General features: G+C 47.5%; 1 protein-coding gene across 5 annotated transcripts in view; it reads left to right on the top strand.

The window, feature by feature from the left end:
* The window catches only part of HIPK2 (homeodomain interacting protein kinase 2), a 167,991-nt gene that overhangs the window by 126,355 nt on the left and 25,270 nt on the right, over positions 1-16,366 (top strand). For 3 of the 5 annotated variants that reach the window (XM_036428519.2, XM_036428558.2, XM_036428538.2), the window contains exons 6-10: positions 2,487-2,671; positions 7,965-8,127; positions 10,747-10,954; positions 11,826-11,947; positions 13,922-14,064. In XM_036428519.2, coding sequence (XP_036284412.1) covers positions 2,487-2,671; positions 7,965-8,127; positions 10,747-10,954; positions 11,826-11,947; positions 13,922-14,064 — 821 coding nt within the window. The remainder of the gene's footprint in view (positions 1-2,486; positions 2,672-7,964; positions 8,128-10,746; positions 10,955-11,825; positions 11,948-13,921; positions 14,065-16,366) is intronic. The other 2 variants (XM_036428548.2, XM_036428562.2) reach the window with 1 other exon arrangement.

The following is a 16,366-nucleotide window of genomic DNA, read 5'->3' as shown; positions in this document are numbered from 1 at the left end:
ATGACCTGCCAGCCTGAGGAAGAATACCACTGAGTTGTGGGACACTTTTATTTTTATTTTTTATTTTTTTTAAATCAATCTTTATTGTTCATATTATTACACAGGTTCCTCGTTTCTTCCCCCCTCCACCAGGTTCCCACCCCACCCTCTGCCCCCTCATCCTCATCCATTGGTGCACAGTTTATGTTCAGTCTCTTCCTCCCTCCCTTTCCCCGATAGTAAATCCCTTTTCAGATAGCAAATCTGTTACTTAGCATTTTCTCATATCAATAATACCTCCACATGCCCAATGATACACTTCACACAAAAGACATTTCCTAATAGGACAACCAGCCTCATCCAGGCCCCACCCAAGGCACTCACAGATCAACACCCCAGCACTATACTAACTCAACACATCCAGATATAAGCCTTCATCACTTGATTCAGCAGACCCTCAAGTTCCCGCAAAAGTTTCCAGCCATGTCTGAGAGGCAACCGTGGGACAGGGGCAGGTGAGGAGCGAGCTGTTTTGGGCCAGGCTGCTCCGGGCCTGGCCTCTGTTGCTCTGGTTCGTTCCACAACCAGCTGCTCCGTGTCTGGTCACTGCCGCTCCCGACCCAGTTGCTCTGGACTTGGCTGTTGCTGCTACAGGCCTGGCCACACCCGACTCGGCTGCTTTGGGCCCAATTGCTCCGGGCCCGGCCGCTCCGGGCCCGGCTGCTCCGGGCCTGGCTGCTCCCAGCCTGACAGCCGCTGCTCCGGGCCTGGCCGCACCAGAACCGGCTGCTCCGGGCCTGGCCGCTCCCAGCCTGGCAGCCGCTGCTTCGGGCCTGGCCGCACCCAGCCTGGCAGCCGCTGCTCCAGGCCTGGCCGCACCGGACCCGGCTGCTCCGGGCCTGGCCGCTTGTGGGACATTTTTAAAGCCTTACACCAGCTCTTGAAAAATGGCTTCAGTTTATTGGTTTCCATTTGCGAAATAGTACTGGGCAATCTCACTGACGTTTTCATGAGAAGAATTTAAGCCCACTGGTACATTTGAGTTTAATGCCCTTGACTCTGTGCTAGTTCCTAAGGGCTGCTGTAACAAGGTACCACAAACTGGGTGACTTAAGGCAACGGGCATTTATTCTCTAGAAGCTAGAAGTTTCAAATCAAAGTACCAATAGGCCATGTTTCCTCAAAAGGCTCTGGGAAGGAACTCCCATGCCTCTCTGCTAGCTTCTGGTGGCCCCTGGATGGGCTCAGTGTCCCTGCAACCCCAATCTCTTCCTCCTTCTTCATGTGGCTTCAGCCTGTGTTTCCTCTGGCCTCTGCATCTAAATCTCCCTCTTCTTTTTCTTATAAAGACACCAGTCATTGGACTTACAGCCCACTCTATTCCAGTTTGACCTCATTTTAACTGGATCACATTCTATTTCCAAATAAGGTCACATTCACAGGTGCCGAGCATTAGGGCTCAAACATGTCTTCTGCAGGGACACAATTCCATGCATCGCACTCAGTCTCTCTCAGCTCACTAGAGGGGCCACAGGCTCTCACTTTTGTAACCAGAGAAGGTGCTAGAACTTCAGCTATCTTTAGTGTAAAGACTAGTCTCAAATCAGGGCAACCCAGAGTGAATTTTTCTTAAAAGCAATGAAAAGAAAAGCTAGAGATCAATAAACATTCAGCACCCCTCTTACGGAAGACAAGTGTAACCCAAAATCATGACGCTGAGTCGAGTATCCTTGTCAGTTGATTAGAAGCTTAGATTGTCTTAGGAAACAGAAATTGCTTTCCAGAGCATGTCTTGGAAAACGCAGGAAGCACCACAAAACAAGTCTCTTAAAGGCTTTGCTAGTAGAGACTTGATCTGAGAGAGAAAATTCTGCTCAAACACCCTGCTTGTCTGGCAGAGGGGACCCCGTGACTGCAGGCACTGAAATGACCCGGCCCCAACTCAGAGGGCCACAGAGGACGGCACACTGTAGATGGAGGGGGAGGGCACTTAGGCCCCAGCATTTCCCTCCGAAGGTTAAATACATGAACCTTTTGCATCTTATTTTGTACTCTTGGTTGTTTCTAATTGTGGTAAAATACACATAGCACAAAATTTACCATTTCAGTATTCTCAACTGTCCAGTTCAGTAGTATTAAGTTCATTTACACTGTTCTACAACCAACCTCCGGAGTTCTTTTCACCTTATGGTTCTCTTCCGTGAGGTATGATGTGAGGCACATTTTTATTTAACTGATTATCACGAGAGGGTACACATCCTGTAACTTACGTATGTCGTAGGTACCGGCAGCGACTGCCCCTTCCCCATGTGTGGCCTCCCCCTGCCTTTCCTGCAGAGCCCTCCATATCCTGTGGGCACAATGGCAGGTGGCAGTGCCTTCAAAGGGCAGACACCGCCCTGTAGGAATGAAGAAGGGGGCGCTGAGAGATTGGATGGAGCTGCAGAGCGTAAGGGGAGTCGAGGAGGCACAGCGGGGTCCCGGTAACCTGTCCTCCTTGCTTCCAGGTGAACATGACCACAGACTTGGAAGGGAGTGACATGTTGGTGGAAAAGGCAGACCGGCGGGAGTTCATCGACCTGTTGAAGAAGATGCTGACCATCGATGCTGATAAGAGAATCACTCCGATCGAAACCCTGAACCACCCCTTTGTCACCATGACACACCTACTCGACTTTCCCCACAGCACACAGTAGGTGTCCTGCTCCGTGCTCTATACCAGGGCTCAGCAGCTTTTTCTTCAAAGCCTCAGGGTGAATGTTTTAGGCTTTGCAGCCAAACGGTCTCTGTCGCAATCAGCTCTGCCATTGCAGCTGAAAGCAGATGCAGACAAGACATAAACAAAAGAGTGAGGCTGCGTCCCAATAAAACGTTATTATAAAAACAGGTGGCGGAGCATAGGGAAGTCCAGGGCTGGGTGGGCTGGGCTCTGGGCGTCTGTGCATGAAGGGAAATGCTCAAAATGGCAGGTCCGCAAAGCAGAGCCACTCTCTGTGACAGAGGTCACGCCCAGACCCTTCTGGGGGGGACTTTGTCTAGTTTGGATTTGGTTTCGTTCGTTCATTCATTCAGCGTGCTGTGTGCTGTGCCAGCTGCTGGGGTACAGAGCAGTTGGGGCTCCTTCCCACTGGAGCTTACAGTCTAGAGGAGAGAAAGGTACAAAGCTAGTGATGCCCAAATAACCAGGCTGATATCAGGGCAAATATGGGGTGTGATGAGAGCGAGTGACAAGGGAGCCTCACTAGAGACAAGGCAGGAAGTGAGTGCAGAAGGACGAGTAAGAGGTAACTGATGAGAAGGCTGATGAGGGTAGAAAGAGTATTGCTTGTGGGGAGACTCCACCATGGACAGGACCAAGCCCAAGAGCTGGGGGACAGTGGGAGAGCTGAGGCCCCAGGACCAGGTGGGGCAAACCTACCTTGTACCAGAGTTTGGTCTTGATCCTAAAAGCAATGGGGAGTCGTTGAAGGACCTGGAGAAGGAACTGGCTGGTTAGAGTGTCAAGTCCATGAGCCCTAAAGACATGGCCATCATGTTGGTGACTCAGAGCTGTTTCAGTAGATGATGGAAGCAGAAACCAGCTTAGCTGGTTGAAAGCCTAAGGGAAAGGTGGAGAAATAGGCAGGGTCCTTTCAAGAAAGGAGGCTGTGGAAGGGGTGGGAAGAAATGGAGGGGTGACTAGAGAGGGCCCAAGGGAGAATTCTGGAAGAGACTTGAGCAATTGAAAATGCTGACTGGAAGTGTCTGGTACCAAGTGAGAAACTGAAGATGAAAGATGCTCTGAAGAGAAGTTTCCTGAGACAGTGGAAGGGGCTGGGCCTCAGAGCACAGGTGGAGGAGTAGGCCCGTGTCGCCATGGTGAAGGAGGGGCGCAGATGTTGGCTGGAGTGCTGGGTTCGCAGAGGAAAGTTGAGGGAGCTCTTCAGACAGTTGTCTTCTCTTGTTGAGAGCAAGGTGTTCAGGTGGGGGAGTTTCGGTAGTTGAAGCAGAAGGTGGCAGGGAAAACTGAACAGAGAAACAGTGGAATTGTTGAGCACGGAGGTTGGACCTGAAGAGCAGGGTGTAACAACTCCCCGGGTGAAGGCATGGAGAAAAGAGAGAGTTGGGTAAATCCGGGTTGGAGTGATGTCAGGCTGCTAAGAGAAGAAGAGATTGACACACCCATGATGTTGGAATAGAGCGTTGTAATCCCAATGGATGGCTGTGGGACTTCAGCTGAAAAGGAAAGGAAGTAAAGATGAGAAGGTCCAGAGACACTTAGTCTGACCAACTCAGACTGGCTACTTTAGTCATTGCCAGACGAACCAGATGGGTGACAATGTGGCTGGGGACGGAGTACTTGAATTTGTGGTCTATGGGGGTGGAGCAGTGTCAGGTTTGATATCCAAAGAACCCTCAGCCAGCACTGATCCTGGGGTGAGAAGTAACTGAGAAGCCAGGGTGTCTGGCAGGTTGTCTGTGTGCCCCTTGAAGAATCCCTCGGTGGCAGGGTATGTGTTAAAGTGGAAGTCTATGTCAGAGGCACAGGCCCGGTGAGTGAGCAGGGGAGAAAAGGCCATGGTGAGAGAATGGGAGACGGTGCTAGTTTTCAGAGTCTGTGATAACAAAATACCACTGAGGGGCTGAGGGGCTTAAGAAGCAGAAATTTGTTTTCATACAATTCTAGAAGTCCAAGGTGTTTGTCAGAGCTGGTTTCTTCTAAGGCCTCTCTCCTTGGCTTATAGATGGCTGTCTCCTCCCTGTGTTCTCACAGGGTCTTCCTTCCTCCTCGGAATGAATTGGACTAGGGCCCACCCTACTGACCCCATTTCACCTCTTTGAAGATCCCATCTCCAAATTCAGTCACATTCTGAAGTACGGGGGTTAGGACTTTAACATGAATTTGGGGGGAAGGGCACAGTTCAATTCACAACACAGGCTAACCAGGAATATCACGTCAGCCACTCACCCCAGAGGTCTGTGGGACGAAGGTCACATCTCTGGTCGTCTGCAGGGAGAAGCAGTGTGCTCATGAGCACCAGATTAGACAGGGTCAGGGGGAAAGGGAGAATGTGTGGGAAGAGGCTGGGGAAGAGAAGCATTTGCAGATCATGGTTGACCTGCCATGACAAGACTCACATTGGGCTGAATCTCAGGCTGTACTTGAACTTAACCAGCCTACAAGAAATGACTGATGGCACTTCCTCTCATTTCAATTTTATTCTTTGTCAGTTGATGTTAAGCAAGTCAACTCTCATTACAACAAGCAGTGAGTCTTTAATTTAGAACCGTGTTTGAAACAACCGAACTCCGGAACAGACAGAGAACGTGGACCCGTCCTTTGCAAACCCTTGTTATGGTATTTGTTCTGTTTCTGGGTGTGGAAGGAGTACTCCAACGGGGTGTCCTTCGGTGCCACAGAGGGAAGCCGGGCGTGGTGACTTACTGAATAGGGCCCCCAAAAGATCACTTTTTATACTCAGGTGTGAAGTGGGATGATTGGGGAAGAGCTATGAATAGGAGATGGAGGGATGCTCTCCAGATGGGTCACATTAGCCATCTGTCAGTGAGACAATCACCCACATAAAGTCAGAGTCACGGCTGAATGGCCTCAGGGTCCTGTCCCTCTCCAGGCTCCGGGAGGAAGCACACTAGAACGCTTCACTGTACTTGGTGAAGACCAAGCAGGGAGACCAAGAGCATCAGCTTCAAATTCAGAACTCGGTGTGGGTCCCAAGAGGACCACTGGCAGTTTATAACTCAGAAAATGGGCCTCAGAAGGAAAGACAAGTCTTTGAGCACACCGAGGCTTACCTGAGAGTGGGCCTAATCCCTAAGGGGCCCTGGAACTTGCTGAGAAGGCCAGGAGAACTCCAGGGCAAGAGAAACCTCCAGGCCCACCCTGCTGTAGACCCCCACCTTTGGGACTGGGCCAGAGCTGCCCCAACATCTAGATGAGAAGTGAAAGAGACCCACCCATTTCTCCATACCAGGATTGTAGTACACAAGTTCCTTAAAAACGAGTCTCATAGAAGTAACCCAAAGTGCAACTGACAGGCCATTTCAGTTAGAAAATTCTGAGTCTAATAGCTTTTGGCTGAATTGTCACAAAATTATTGAGTGCTTTCCATACATTCCAAAGGGAATATAAAATCTATATTTTTATTCCTTCAGCCTCTACAGGAAAGCACTTAGCAGTGTGTTGGCACTTAGTAGATGCTCAGAACATGCTGGCCTCCCCAGCATTATTAGTTTTTTTTAGCTTTTGGTTATTGTAGGATACGTTTTCCCTTCTCTCCAGGGTTTACAGACAGTAAATGATTTTGTGCGCATTGTGTGGCCAATGTAAGTAATTCTTAACTCGGAAAGAAAGAGGAGTCTCTGGCATGTCTAAGACAGTTTGGAGCATCTTTTATGGAAAGGATGTTTTGGGGTGGCCCACAAGCACCCACTTGGCCCAAAACATAGTTTACCTATAGAATGCAAAAATAGTATTACCTTTGTAATCTTAAAATAGTAGAAAATTATATTATTTATATTCAGTTATTACATTATTAGAGGCCTGGTGCACGAAATTCGTGCACAGGGTGGATGGGGTGGGAGATTGTCCCTCAGCCCAGCCTGCACCCTCTCCAATCTGGGACCTCTGGAGGGATGTCCAACTGCCCGTTTATGTCCCAGATTGCAGTTGGACATCCCTCTCACAATCCAGGACTGCTGGCTCCCAACTACTTGCCTGCCTGATTGCCCCTAACCACTTCTGCCTGCTAGCCTGATTAATGTCTAACTGCTCCCCTGCCAACCCGTTTGTCCCCAACTTCCCTCCTCTGCTGGCTTGGTCACTCCTAAGTGCCCTCCCTTGCAGAGTTGATCACCTTCAACTGCCCTCCCTTGAAGGCCTGGTCCCTCCTAACCGCCCTCTCCTGCTGGCCATCTTTTGTCCACATGGGGGCAGCCATCTTTGACCACATGGGGACAGCTATTGGGTGTTGGAGTGATGGTCATTCTGCATATTACTTTTATTAAATAGGATAATAAATAAGTATTTAAAACTGAACCTTAAATGCTGTTTTATTTTGAATATTAGCATTTGAGGAAAGGTAAATTTAACTAGAAGAAGTCACAAACTGACTGAGAAACAAGGTATAAATTCTGAAGAATGCTTTATGGTGGACTTTCACGAACTTGGTCGAGGGCACTTATAACTTTCAAGAGGATGTAGACGTATATGTGAAGATTGCCAGTAATTAACTCTTGACCTCCTTGGCAGATTACCTGTCCTCTCTAAAGTTCATCCTTACTCCTAAAATAGGAGCCCTCATCTCTCATCTCTCCCTCTTATGGTGGTTGTAGGACTAAGTGCAAGAATCTTGTACACAACTACCACAGTTCTCTGTCACTGTCAGCCACTATTACTAATTACTAATATCATGACAGTTCTCATTACATGCCCAATTCCTTTGAGGAGAGAATGGGTAATAGGGTCATGATACTGGGTTGGCTGGTCCCTTGGCTGTCCCCTAGATGGCGCCGGTGCCCCAGACTCGCTGGGAAGGATTAGCGCAGGGAGTTGTCTTGTGGAAGGTGGCAACAGGTCATGCATGAGACCGTACACATTTGTTTATGGACCAGAAACCTTCCTGAATGCTGAGAATGAGCAGGGAAGGTGGAGACAGATCAGCGACATGGGGAAAATGCAGTGAGAGCCACCAGGTCTGTTGTGCTAAGAACCACCAGGTCTGTTGTGCTGTGGAGAACCGTTACCTGTGCAGGCTGGGGAGAAAAGGCAGTAAGATGGGGTGAAACTTACCTAAATACTGTTAACTGTAGCAAACCCAGACTTTACATGAGAAATCCAGGAAATTTAAGCCTAAAGTTTCCCCACTTGTCTTGTTTACTAGAATTAACTGTTCTCTCTTATTTCTCTCGCCATTTTTTCCTCCTTTATCCCATGCTACCCTCTTCTCTTTCCCTTATACCTCTGTCTCTGCCTTTCTCATGAACAGCGTCAAATCATGTTTCCAGAACATGGAGATTTGCAAGCGTCGGGTGAATATGTATGACACCGTGAACCAGAGCAAAACCCCATTCATCACACACGTGGCCCCCAGCACATCCACCAACCTGACCATGACCTTCAACAACCAGCTGAACACTGTCCACAACCAGGTGAGTGGGGAGCAGAGAAGGCCGGCGGGGCTGACAGCATCAGGAACCGTATTTCCCCAGCACACCCAGTCAGAAGACAGAATCCCTCTGCTGTCACATTCAACCCTGTAAGGTGTTTGCACCAAGGTTATTTTCTTTGAGACGCCAGCGCTTTCTGTCCACTGGTAGCCCCATTGAACAAGTTGTGTGCATCTCACTAGGGAAGTTGTTTCTGAGATGGTACCTCTTACTGCCCTGATGTAGGAATAAGGTAAAGGAGATGCTGTGATCCTTGTATGTCCGGCTTCTGCCTGGTAAAGAATTCTGAACTGGGACGCTAGTGATCATCTAGTTTGGGCCCCTCCTCCTGGTCCCCAGACAGCTGTGTCCACATGACCTCCTTCCAGGACAGATGAAACCTATCCTTTCTCCAAGTCGTGGGGAAAATCAATTCAGTCTGTCCTCAGGAATCTAAGGTTTTCTTCCCATACATGTCCCACCTTCCACAGAAAATTAGCAGGCTCTAGCATCTAACATGCTGCTTAAAATATGGATGACACCAGGAAATATTTATTGACTGAATAATCTGCAGGCCCTACCTCAGGCGGTCTCGGTGTCTAAGAGACCTTTACTGCCGTCTTCCAGTGTTAACCAGTTCCCCCAAAGAGTCTCCCTAGATTTTTTCAGTTTTAATATCAGTCTGCGGTGACAACACTCCTGTATGTGTACACACACACACACACACACCTCCAAAGAGAGGCTTTCCTTCCCACCTAGCCTCTCTCCCATCTGGTGTTCCTCCTGAGGGGAAGACCTAAAGCTCACCAAGGCCTAGCATGAAAAGAAACCAGCATTCCCGCCCAGCACCTAGCCCAGCCCTCAGGCTAGGGCATCCACAGCCAGACAGGTGAAGTCCTTGACAAAATCTCACCATGGATTTGTTCTTCCTCACCAGAACCCCACCACAGTGCACAGACTGATCTGGCGTGCCAAGAGCATGCCGAGCAGAGGGAGAGCGATTTAGAAGGGAAGGTTGGCCAAACCCAGGGGAGGCGGGAGTGAGAGACCAGAGTGTACAGACAGAGTTCATTAGGCAGTAATCGGAGACTTTTGAGCAGGGGATGACATGCACAAAGTAGTCTTTTGGAAAGACCGTTCTAGCCTCTGTGCCCAACAAAAATTGCAAGGAAAAAAAAAAATGCAGGCCAGAACATCTCTGGTCAGAGCTCCCCAGGCAGCGAGGAGAGGGCCTCCACTGGGGAAGAAGGGAGTGACAAGCGCCAGTGGGTTCCAGGGACATTTTGAAGGAAGAGGCAGCAGGCCTCATGGCTGACCAGAAGGCGGGACAGTTGAGGATACCGGTGCTCCAAAGAGGGAAGCACAAGGCTCCAAGACCTGCAGAGAGTCTGGATTGGACATGTGGAGTCTGAGCAGGGTGGGAATTGTCTGTGGGGAAGCCTCCCGGAGAGATGGGGACCTGCAGGGAACCAAAAGGAAACACAAGGCATGTCATCAGTGACAGAACACGGACACTGCCCCCCACGTGTTGCACTCACTCCCCTCACACTACCTGGAGGCCAAGCATACGGTGCCGCACAGACACCTAACATTACAACGTGTATCTTAAAATGCAAATGTGTGCGCCACAGCATTGAGTAATTACCTTCAAACAAATAAACGTGCTTTGCACTGACAGGCAGCATAAAATCTAAGTATAACAAAATATGTAACATGAGACTTTACCCTTTTTATCAAATGTGACACAAATACATACCCTTCTTGTAATTCTATTTTTGTACGTGTCCAAGATGTCCTTGTGGTTCTTTGGTCCTGGTAATCCCGGGTGGCCAGCCCTCTTGTAAGCAGTGGCGACTTTGAAGCCATTGGTACCCTCTGCCTACCATACTGAAGACGGGTGTGAATAAAGCTGAGATGGGTAAAATCGGACAGTTCCCAATGTAGAAGTTATTTTCCTCTGCCGCCTTGTTTCACATGGAGGTTCGATGTCAAATGATGTTGCTTTCTGAAAGAGAAAGGAGAGAGGACATAATTTCAGAATTGCTTTAATCTATCTCCACTTCACTTATCTTGACCTAGCATCTTTTCTCTCTGCCTTCCGACCTTGGTAGCTGAATACCAGTGTGAGAATCCACACACTCGAAGGAGAAACCCCAGGCTCAGTGTGGGACAGAGCAGGGGTTCAGCTTGCCGCCATCACTATGTTCCAGGGCAGAACCCAAGGAATCCAGGAATCCTAAACTCAGACCTGTTTTTCTGCAGTGTTAGAAAGATATATTTGTCACAGTGGAGGGCAGAACATAAATCATTTCTAGTCTGAGTTTTCACTTTGTAGTGTTTACACGTGTGATCTGGTAGCATCGTTTGCTCTCTTGCCCGGGCCCCACAAACATCAGGAATGGCACCGAAGGCGACTGTCACGTGGCTGCAGGCACCTGCTTTCTCCTTGAGACTTTCCAACCGAATCTCCACCCCCCTCTCTTTCTGCTTCTTTGCCCTTGGTTTTTGTTTATTCGTTCTTCTTTAGTTCATTTATTTGACTTAGCTTCGTGTCTCCCAACCTGCCACCGCCCTCATTTTTTATTTTTGTTTATTTTTGTTTAATCCCCATCATTCCTTTAGGCTCCCACCTCCACCAGTGCCACTATTTCCTTAGCCAACCCCGAGGTCTCCATACTAAACTACCAATCTGCACTCTACCAGCCCTCAGCGGCCTCCATGGCGGCGGTGGCCCAGCGGAGCATGCCCCTGCAGACGGGAACAGCCCAGATCTGCGCCCGGCCGGACCCCTTCCAGCAAGCCCTCATCGTGTGTCCTCCCGGCTTCCAAGGTAAGGCTGAGCAGACACTACCTCCCACTGCTTCTCCCCGGACACCCCAGGGACTCTGACACCGCAGGGCTCCGGCACGCCGACTTTCCTGGCGTAAGGCCCTCTTCATTCGCTTTCCATGGCACTGGCATCCCTGAACTGTGGCCAGCGGAGAAACAGTGGGACTGTTGTTCTCACCACCTGCCAGTGATCTGGCCCTGAATGGCTGTCTTTAAATAAGCACATTGCTGTGTTCCCGTTGTTATGCTGGTACCAGCTCTTGGACGCCTCACGTGACATATCCGCCGTATGGCTGATTTATAGAAAAGTGCCAAACCCTGATTGCCAAGGCAGCCCAGGTCTCATGAAGAACATACCTCCCAGGCTTCCCCCTGGTGATCCTTCAGCCAGACACCCCAGCATGCTCCTCCTGGAGCCTCTAGGAAGCCAGAGGTGACCATGTACTTGGTTGCAGTTTACACAGAAAGCCAAGAGTTTATTGTTGCAAGCCCCATGGGGCAAGCACGTGTGGGTGCCCAGTTTCAGAGCCAGTGCCACCCCAATGGACGCCTCCATTCTCTCCCCACACCGGCTGTGACGTAGTGACACACACGTGTCTTCCTGTCAGAAGCACATTCTCCTGTCGTGACTTGTCAGCATAACACTCCACTTTGGGCTTTACAGACTCCTTCGTTTCACTGCTAGTCTTTGAACCCATTCAAGGTTGTCCTTTGGTTTTGGTTTCTAATTTAAGTTAGAAACTAAAGGGGAGAGTTCCCAAGGACCACACAATACCTGCAGGGGCTGGTGTGAGAGGAGGGGAGAGCTGTCTTCCGCCAGCAGCTCGCTTCCATCGCTCACCCCTCTCCCCCTTGCCCGCTGTCTGGAGCAGGGCTGCAGGCCTCTCCCTCGAAGCATGCTGGCTATTCCGTGCGCATGGAGAATGCTGTTCCCATCGTCACTCAAGCCCCAGGAGCTCAGCCTCTTCAGATCCAGCCAGGCCTGCTTGCCCAGGTAATTCTTTCTTTATGATCCCCCGTATTGCCATTATCCCTGTTAATGTTTTCCACAAAAGCGATGTATCTCTGCTAATTCCCTCCCTGGCAGTGAGTTAGGTGCTTGAAGTCATTAGAATATCTCAGTAATATTCTGCATGATGCCCAAGTGAATTATCTTCCTAAGTGCCTCGCTTACAATTCCAAGAAGAAATTTAGACGGAGGGAGAAACTAAGGGAGACTCTTATTGTACCTTTGTAATGCAAATTAATATAGGAGACCTAGGTTTTAATCCTAACTCTACTAATAACTCTCTGTGACTTTAGTAATAACTCTCAGCGAACATTTCTTTGCCCCAAATTTCCTTCTTGTAAAATAGAAATTATTTCTTAGAGCCAAAAAAAGCCTTGGAGGTTATTTATTTTATAGTTGGAAAAACAAGGTTACAGAAGCAGTGAGCTGGAACCTTCCTTATCTGTGCATATAGGTGCTCTGAGGGTAGCATGAGACCATAGAGGTGAAAGTGATTAAAAATTTATAAAGTGTTATGGGAATTTAAGGTAACACAGTGCTACAACAGTAATAGTAATAACACGAACTTTAATAACAGATATGTCATCATTATGCCAGGTTCTTTAGTCATGTTTTATTTAAGGCCCACAGCACAGTAAGATATTTGTTGCCTTTTGACAACAATGGAAGATGAGGCACAATCACTGGCACAAAGTCACACAGCAATTAGGTGGCAGGACCAGGACACAAACCAAAGAAGCATGACACCAGCACCTGTATTTTACCCCCTGGCTGTACTGCTTCCCTGTGATCATTTCCGCTGTTGCTGCTGAGGACAGCTTGACCTCAGTGTTGTTGAAGCACCTTTATTTTTATTTTGTTTTTTCTCCATCAGCATTTATCCCCTCTATGCCCTCTTCCACCCACCCCCATAAGCACCTTTGTCTATACTAATAAAAGGGTAATATGCTAATTAGACTGGACATTTTCCAGACAAAGTCATGGTGGCAGGGGCCGAGGCAGAGGTGGTTAGGGGACAATCAGGCGGGCAGGGGAGAAGTTAGGGGGCAGCCAGGCCAGCAGAGGCAGTTAAGAGTGATGAGGCAGGCAAGCAGGTAAGCGGTTAGGAGTCAGAGCAGTCCCAGATTGTGAGGGGGATGTCTGACTGCCAGATATCCCCACAGGGGTTTCGGATTGGAGAGGGTGCAGGTCAGGCTAAGGGATCCCCGTGCACTGACTTCATGCATCAGGCCTCTAGTTTTTAAATAAGGCAAGTTCCCAAAGGCGTTTCTCATAATGTTTCCAATGACACTTTATTTATGTATCTTTTGTTGAATAGAAGATTGCAGGTTTCATTTTAATGTAGTCAAATTGCATAGTTCTGTTTTGGACTCTCTATTCCATTCCATTGGCCTATATCCTATTTTCTTAACTATTCTAATTATAATATGTCTTGGTATCTGGTAGGGATCTCATTCTTCAAAATTTCTTTGTCTATTCTTGTCCCTTCACTTTCCCAGGTGAATTTAAAGATTGCTTCTACATAAAATTTTAGTCCCCCCACAAAAAAAAATTGTTGGCTTGTATTTATTGAACTTGACTATAATTTATATTTACTTTAGGAACAACTGACAGTTTAATAAGATTAAGGATTAAGTCATCCCATCCCTGAACATGGTATTGTTTCATTATTCATTAAAGTTTTCTTTCGTTGGAATATTCCTAAATATTTTATAGTTTTTGTTGTCATTAATAATTTCATTCACTATATCTTTTAATTAGTTGTCTTTGGTGTATAGGAATATACTGATTTTGGACTATTGCATTTATCTAAACTCTGTTTACATTCTTCTAGCCAATCAAAGACCAGGTCTCCTCTTTCACACCTATCACAGGGTCTAGCATACCGAGTGCTTGGATCATGCAAATAGATCGTGTGATTAACAGACATGCTGATTGCAAACATCCTTCACTCTACAGCAGGCCTGGCCAAGTGGGACCCAGCAGATCTTGCTTCCCCCGGCATGGCAGCAGCTGACCGGAGTGGCCACCCACACATCAGTGCAGCATGCGACTGTGATTCCTGAGACCATGGCAGGCACCCAGCAGCTGGCCGACTGGAGGTAAGCAGGAGAGCTGGTGTGTGTGTGGCCTGACAGGCAGGTCCACCATGGGCCCTGAGAGCTACTGCTCTGGCCTGAGCCTGAATTCCTGGTTCGCATATAATTTTTTAAATTAAGAATATTACGTGGAATATGACTACAGTGTACGGAGATGTAATTTTTAAATAAGTGCGCCAAGAAACAAGAAAATCAGCTTCATTACTTTATGGTCAGTTGTCACTTTCGACCCAAAATTCAGCGACATCATTTAATCACCAGAATAATTCACCAAACTTGGCTCCAGATGATTTTTTGTTTATCAGAAATAAATTCCACTCCCAAAAAAATGAAGATTTGTCACCAGTGAAAGAATGCAGAAGAGAGTCCCCGAGGTTCCTCAGCAGTCCTAGGAAGTGTTCTCAGGGTATTTTGCAATGTGGACACATTGGAGCCATCTCAGATCTCCCAGGGGAAGGCTTGACAGAACAGGATTTATTTCAAATGGTAGACTCTGCTGAGTGTGCCTTTCAGTTAGTAGTTAAGCTCAAAGTCCGCTTTCCACAGACTCCTGTGGCATCCAGCTGGCAGCCACCAGCACCCCAAACCCCTAAGCATCTGTTTCCAGAACATACCCCACCCACTCTCCGACTTCCTCACCCACCCCATCCCAGCACCACCACAGTGCCCCCCTTCACCAGCACAGAGCCACATGGCAACCCCCTCCCATGTTGTCCCCAGCTTCCCGTTCCCCATGAGAGAGAGTCTGGGCTGCTTCCCATTTGGCCCAAACACTGGGGCAGGTCATATCCCTCTCCCTCTGACAGGCTCCGTACCAGCCATGTGGCCTCCCCCACAGTTCCTTTTCTGACCTAAAAGACTACTGTGAATGAACAGCTCTCAGTAAAACGCAGAGAAATATAGAGACATAAGCCCCCAGCCAAGCCTCTACTACAGGTTCCTCTGTTCCTCGTTTAATTTCCTGACAGGTGAAGAGAGTACATAGTCTCTTTCCCACAGCCCCAAGCACTTCTCACTGACCACACCTCCCCTAAGAGCACCCCACTCATTGGAAACACTTTCAAACCAGGTAAAACTGGATTCCATTCTGGCTCTGCATGAACTGGGCAAGTTACTTAACCTCTTTCAGCCTCAGTTTCTTCTTCAGTGGAGAGGGGATAATAATCCTCAGAGGACTGCTGAAGGCTGAAATTAAGATAAAATACAAAGCACTCGACCTGTCTTTAATATGTACCATACCAGTGCCCGGGTGATAAATAAATCTATCCTCCCTTCCCCCATTGGCATCGGCTCATGCTCAGAAAGACCACCTTCCCTCTCCAGCTCATTAGGAACAACCCCCAAATGGGAAACTGTTTGACCAGGTGTGTTTCCTCACCCCTTTTTCTCCTAAAAGACCACATATATGTTGTACTCTTTTTTTTGTTTTCCCTTTATCAGCATTATAGTTCATTTCATTGCAGCAATGCTCACATATTCACTGATCCATGCATATTTTCTTATTCCTCATCCCTCTTACCTGGCTACAGCAAAAAACACTAAAAACCTACACTTTCTTTCTCCATTTCATGTGTAGACCAAAGAACATCCATAATCATGGCTAATAAACAAAAGACAAATACCGGTGCTAGACCTGTATCAATGGAAAAAGAACCATGTCTATAGAAGAAATAGCAAAAACAAAATAAAGAAGCTATAGCATCAGTTTCTAAAATCATGTAAATGTTCAAAAGACATTATCAAATCTCTACAAAAGTGTCTCCCTCTTTTTTTTTTCTATTCATTTCCCCCAAGTTGCAAAGATGTTTTACGATATTTTAAAAATTCAAATGAATTATCTTAAGCTTTTAATTTTTTTTTAATATGTTTTATTGATTTTTTACAGAGTGGAAGAGAGGGATAGAGAGTTAGAAACATCGATGAGAGAGAATCATCGATCAGCTGCCTCTTGCATACCCCCAACTGGGGATGTGCCCTTGACTGGAATCAAATCTGGGACCTTTCAGTCCGCAGGCCGACACTCTATTCACTGAGCCAAATCGGTTTCAGCAGTTTTTAATTTTTTATGTATTAAGTGAGCTTTTATGGACAAGCCTCTGAATTAATCATTTAATATTTCTGTGGGAAAACAACCTTTGAGCTGCATACAACCCAAATCATAAGAGCTTTTGAAACATAACCCATTTTCAAAATGATGGCTGCTAGCATTACTATCAGTATGTCTGACTGTTATTTATTTTTATTTAATACCAAACTCTATATATACAGTATATGTCTAGGCAATCATCGGTTACTCTAATTGTTC

This window comes from Pipistrellus kuhlii, unplaced genomic scaffold, assembly GCF_014108245.1.
Source record: "Pipistrellus kuhlii isolate mPipKuh1 unplaced genomic scaffold, mPipKuh1.p scaffold_m20_p_10, whole genome shotgun sequence".
In the NCBI taxonomy this organism is placed as follows: domain Eukaryota; kingdom Metazoa; phylum Chordata; class Mammalia; order Chiroptera; family Vespertilionidae; genus Pipistrellus; species Pipistrellus kuhlii.
This window is presented reverse-complemented; position numbering and strand designations above follow the sequence as displayed.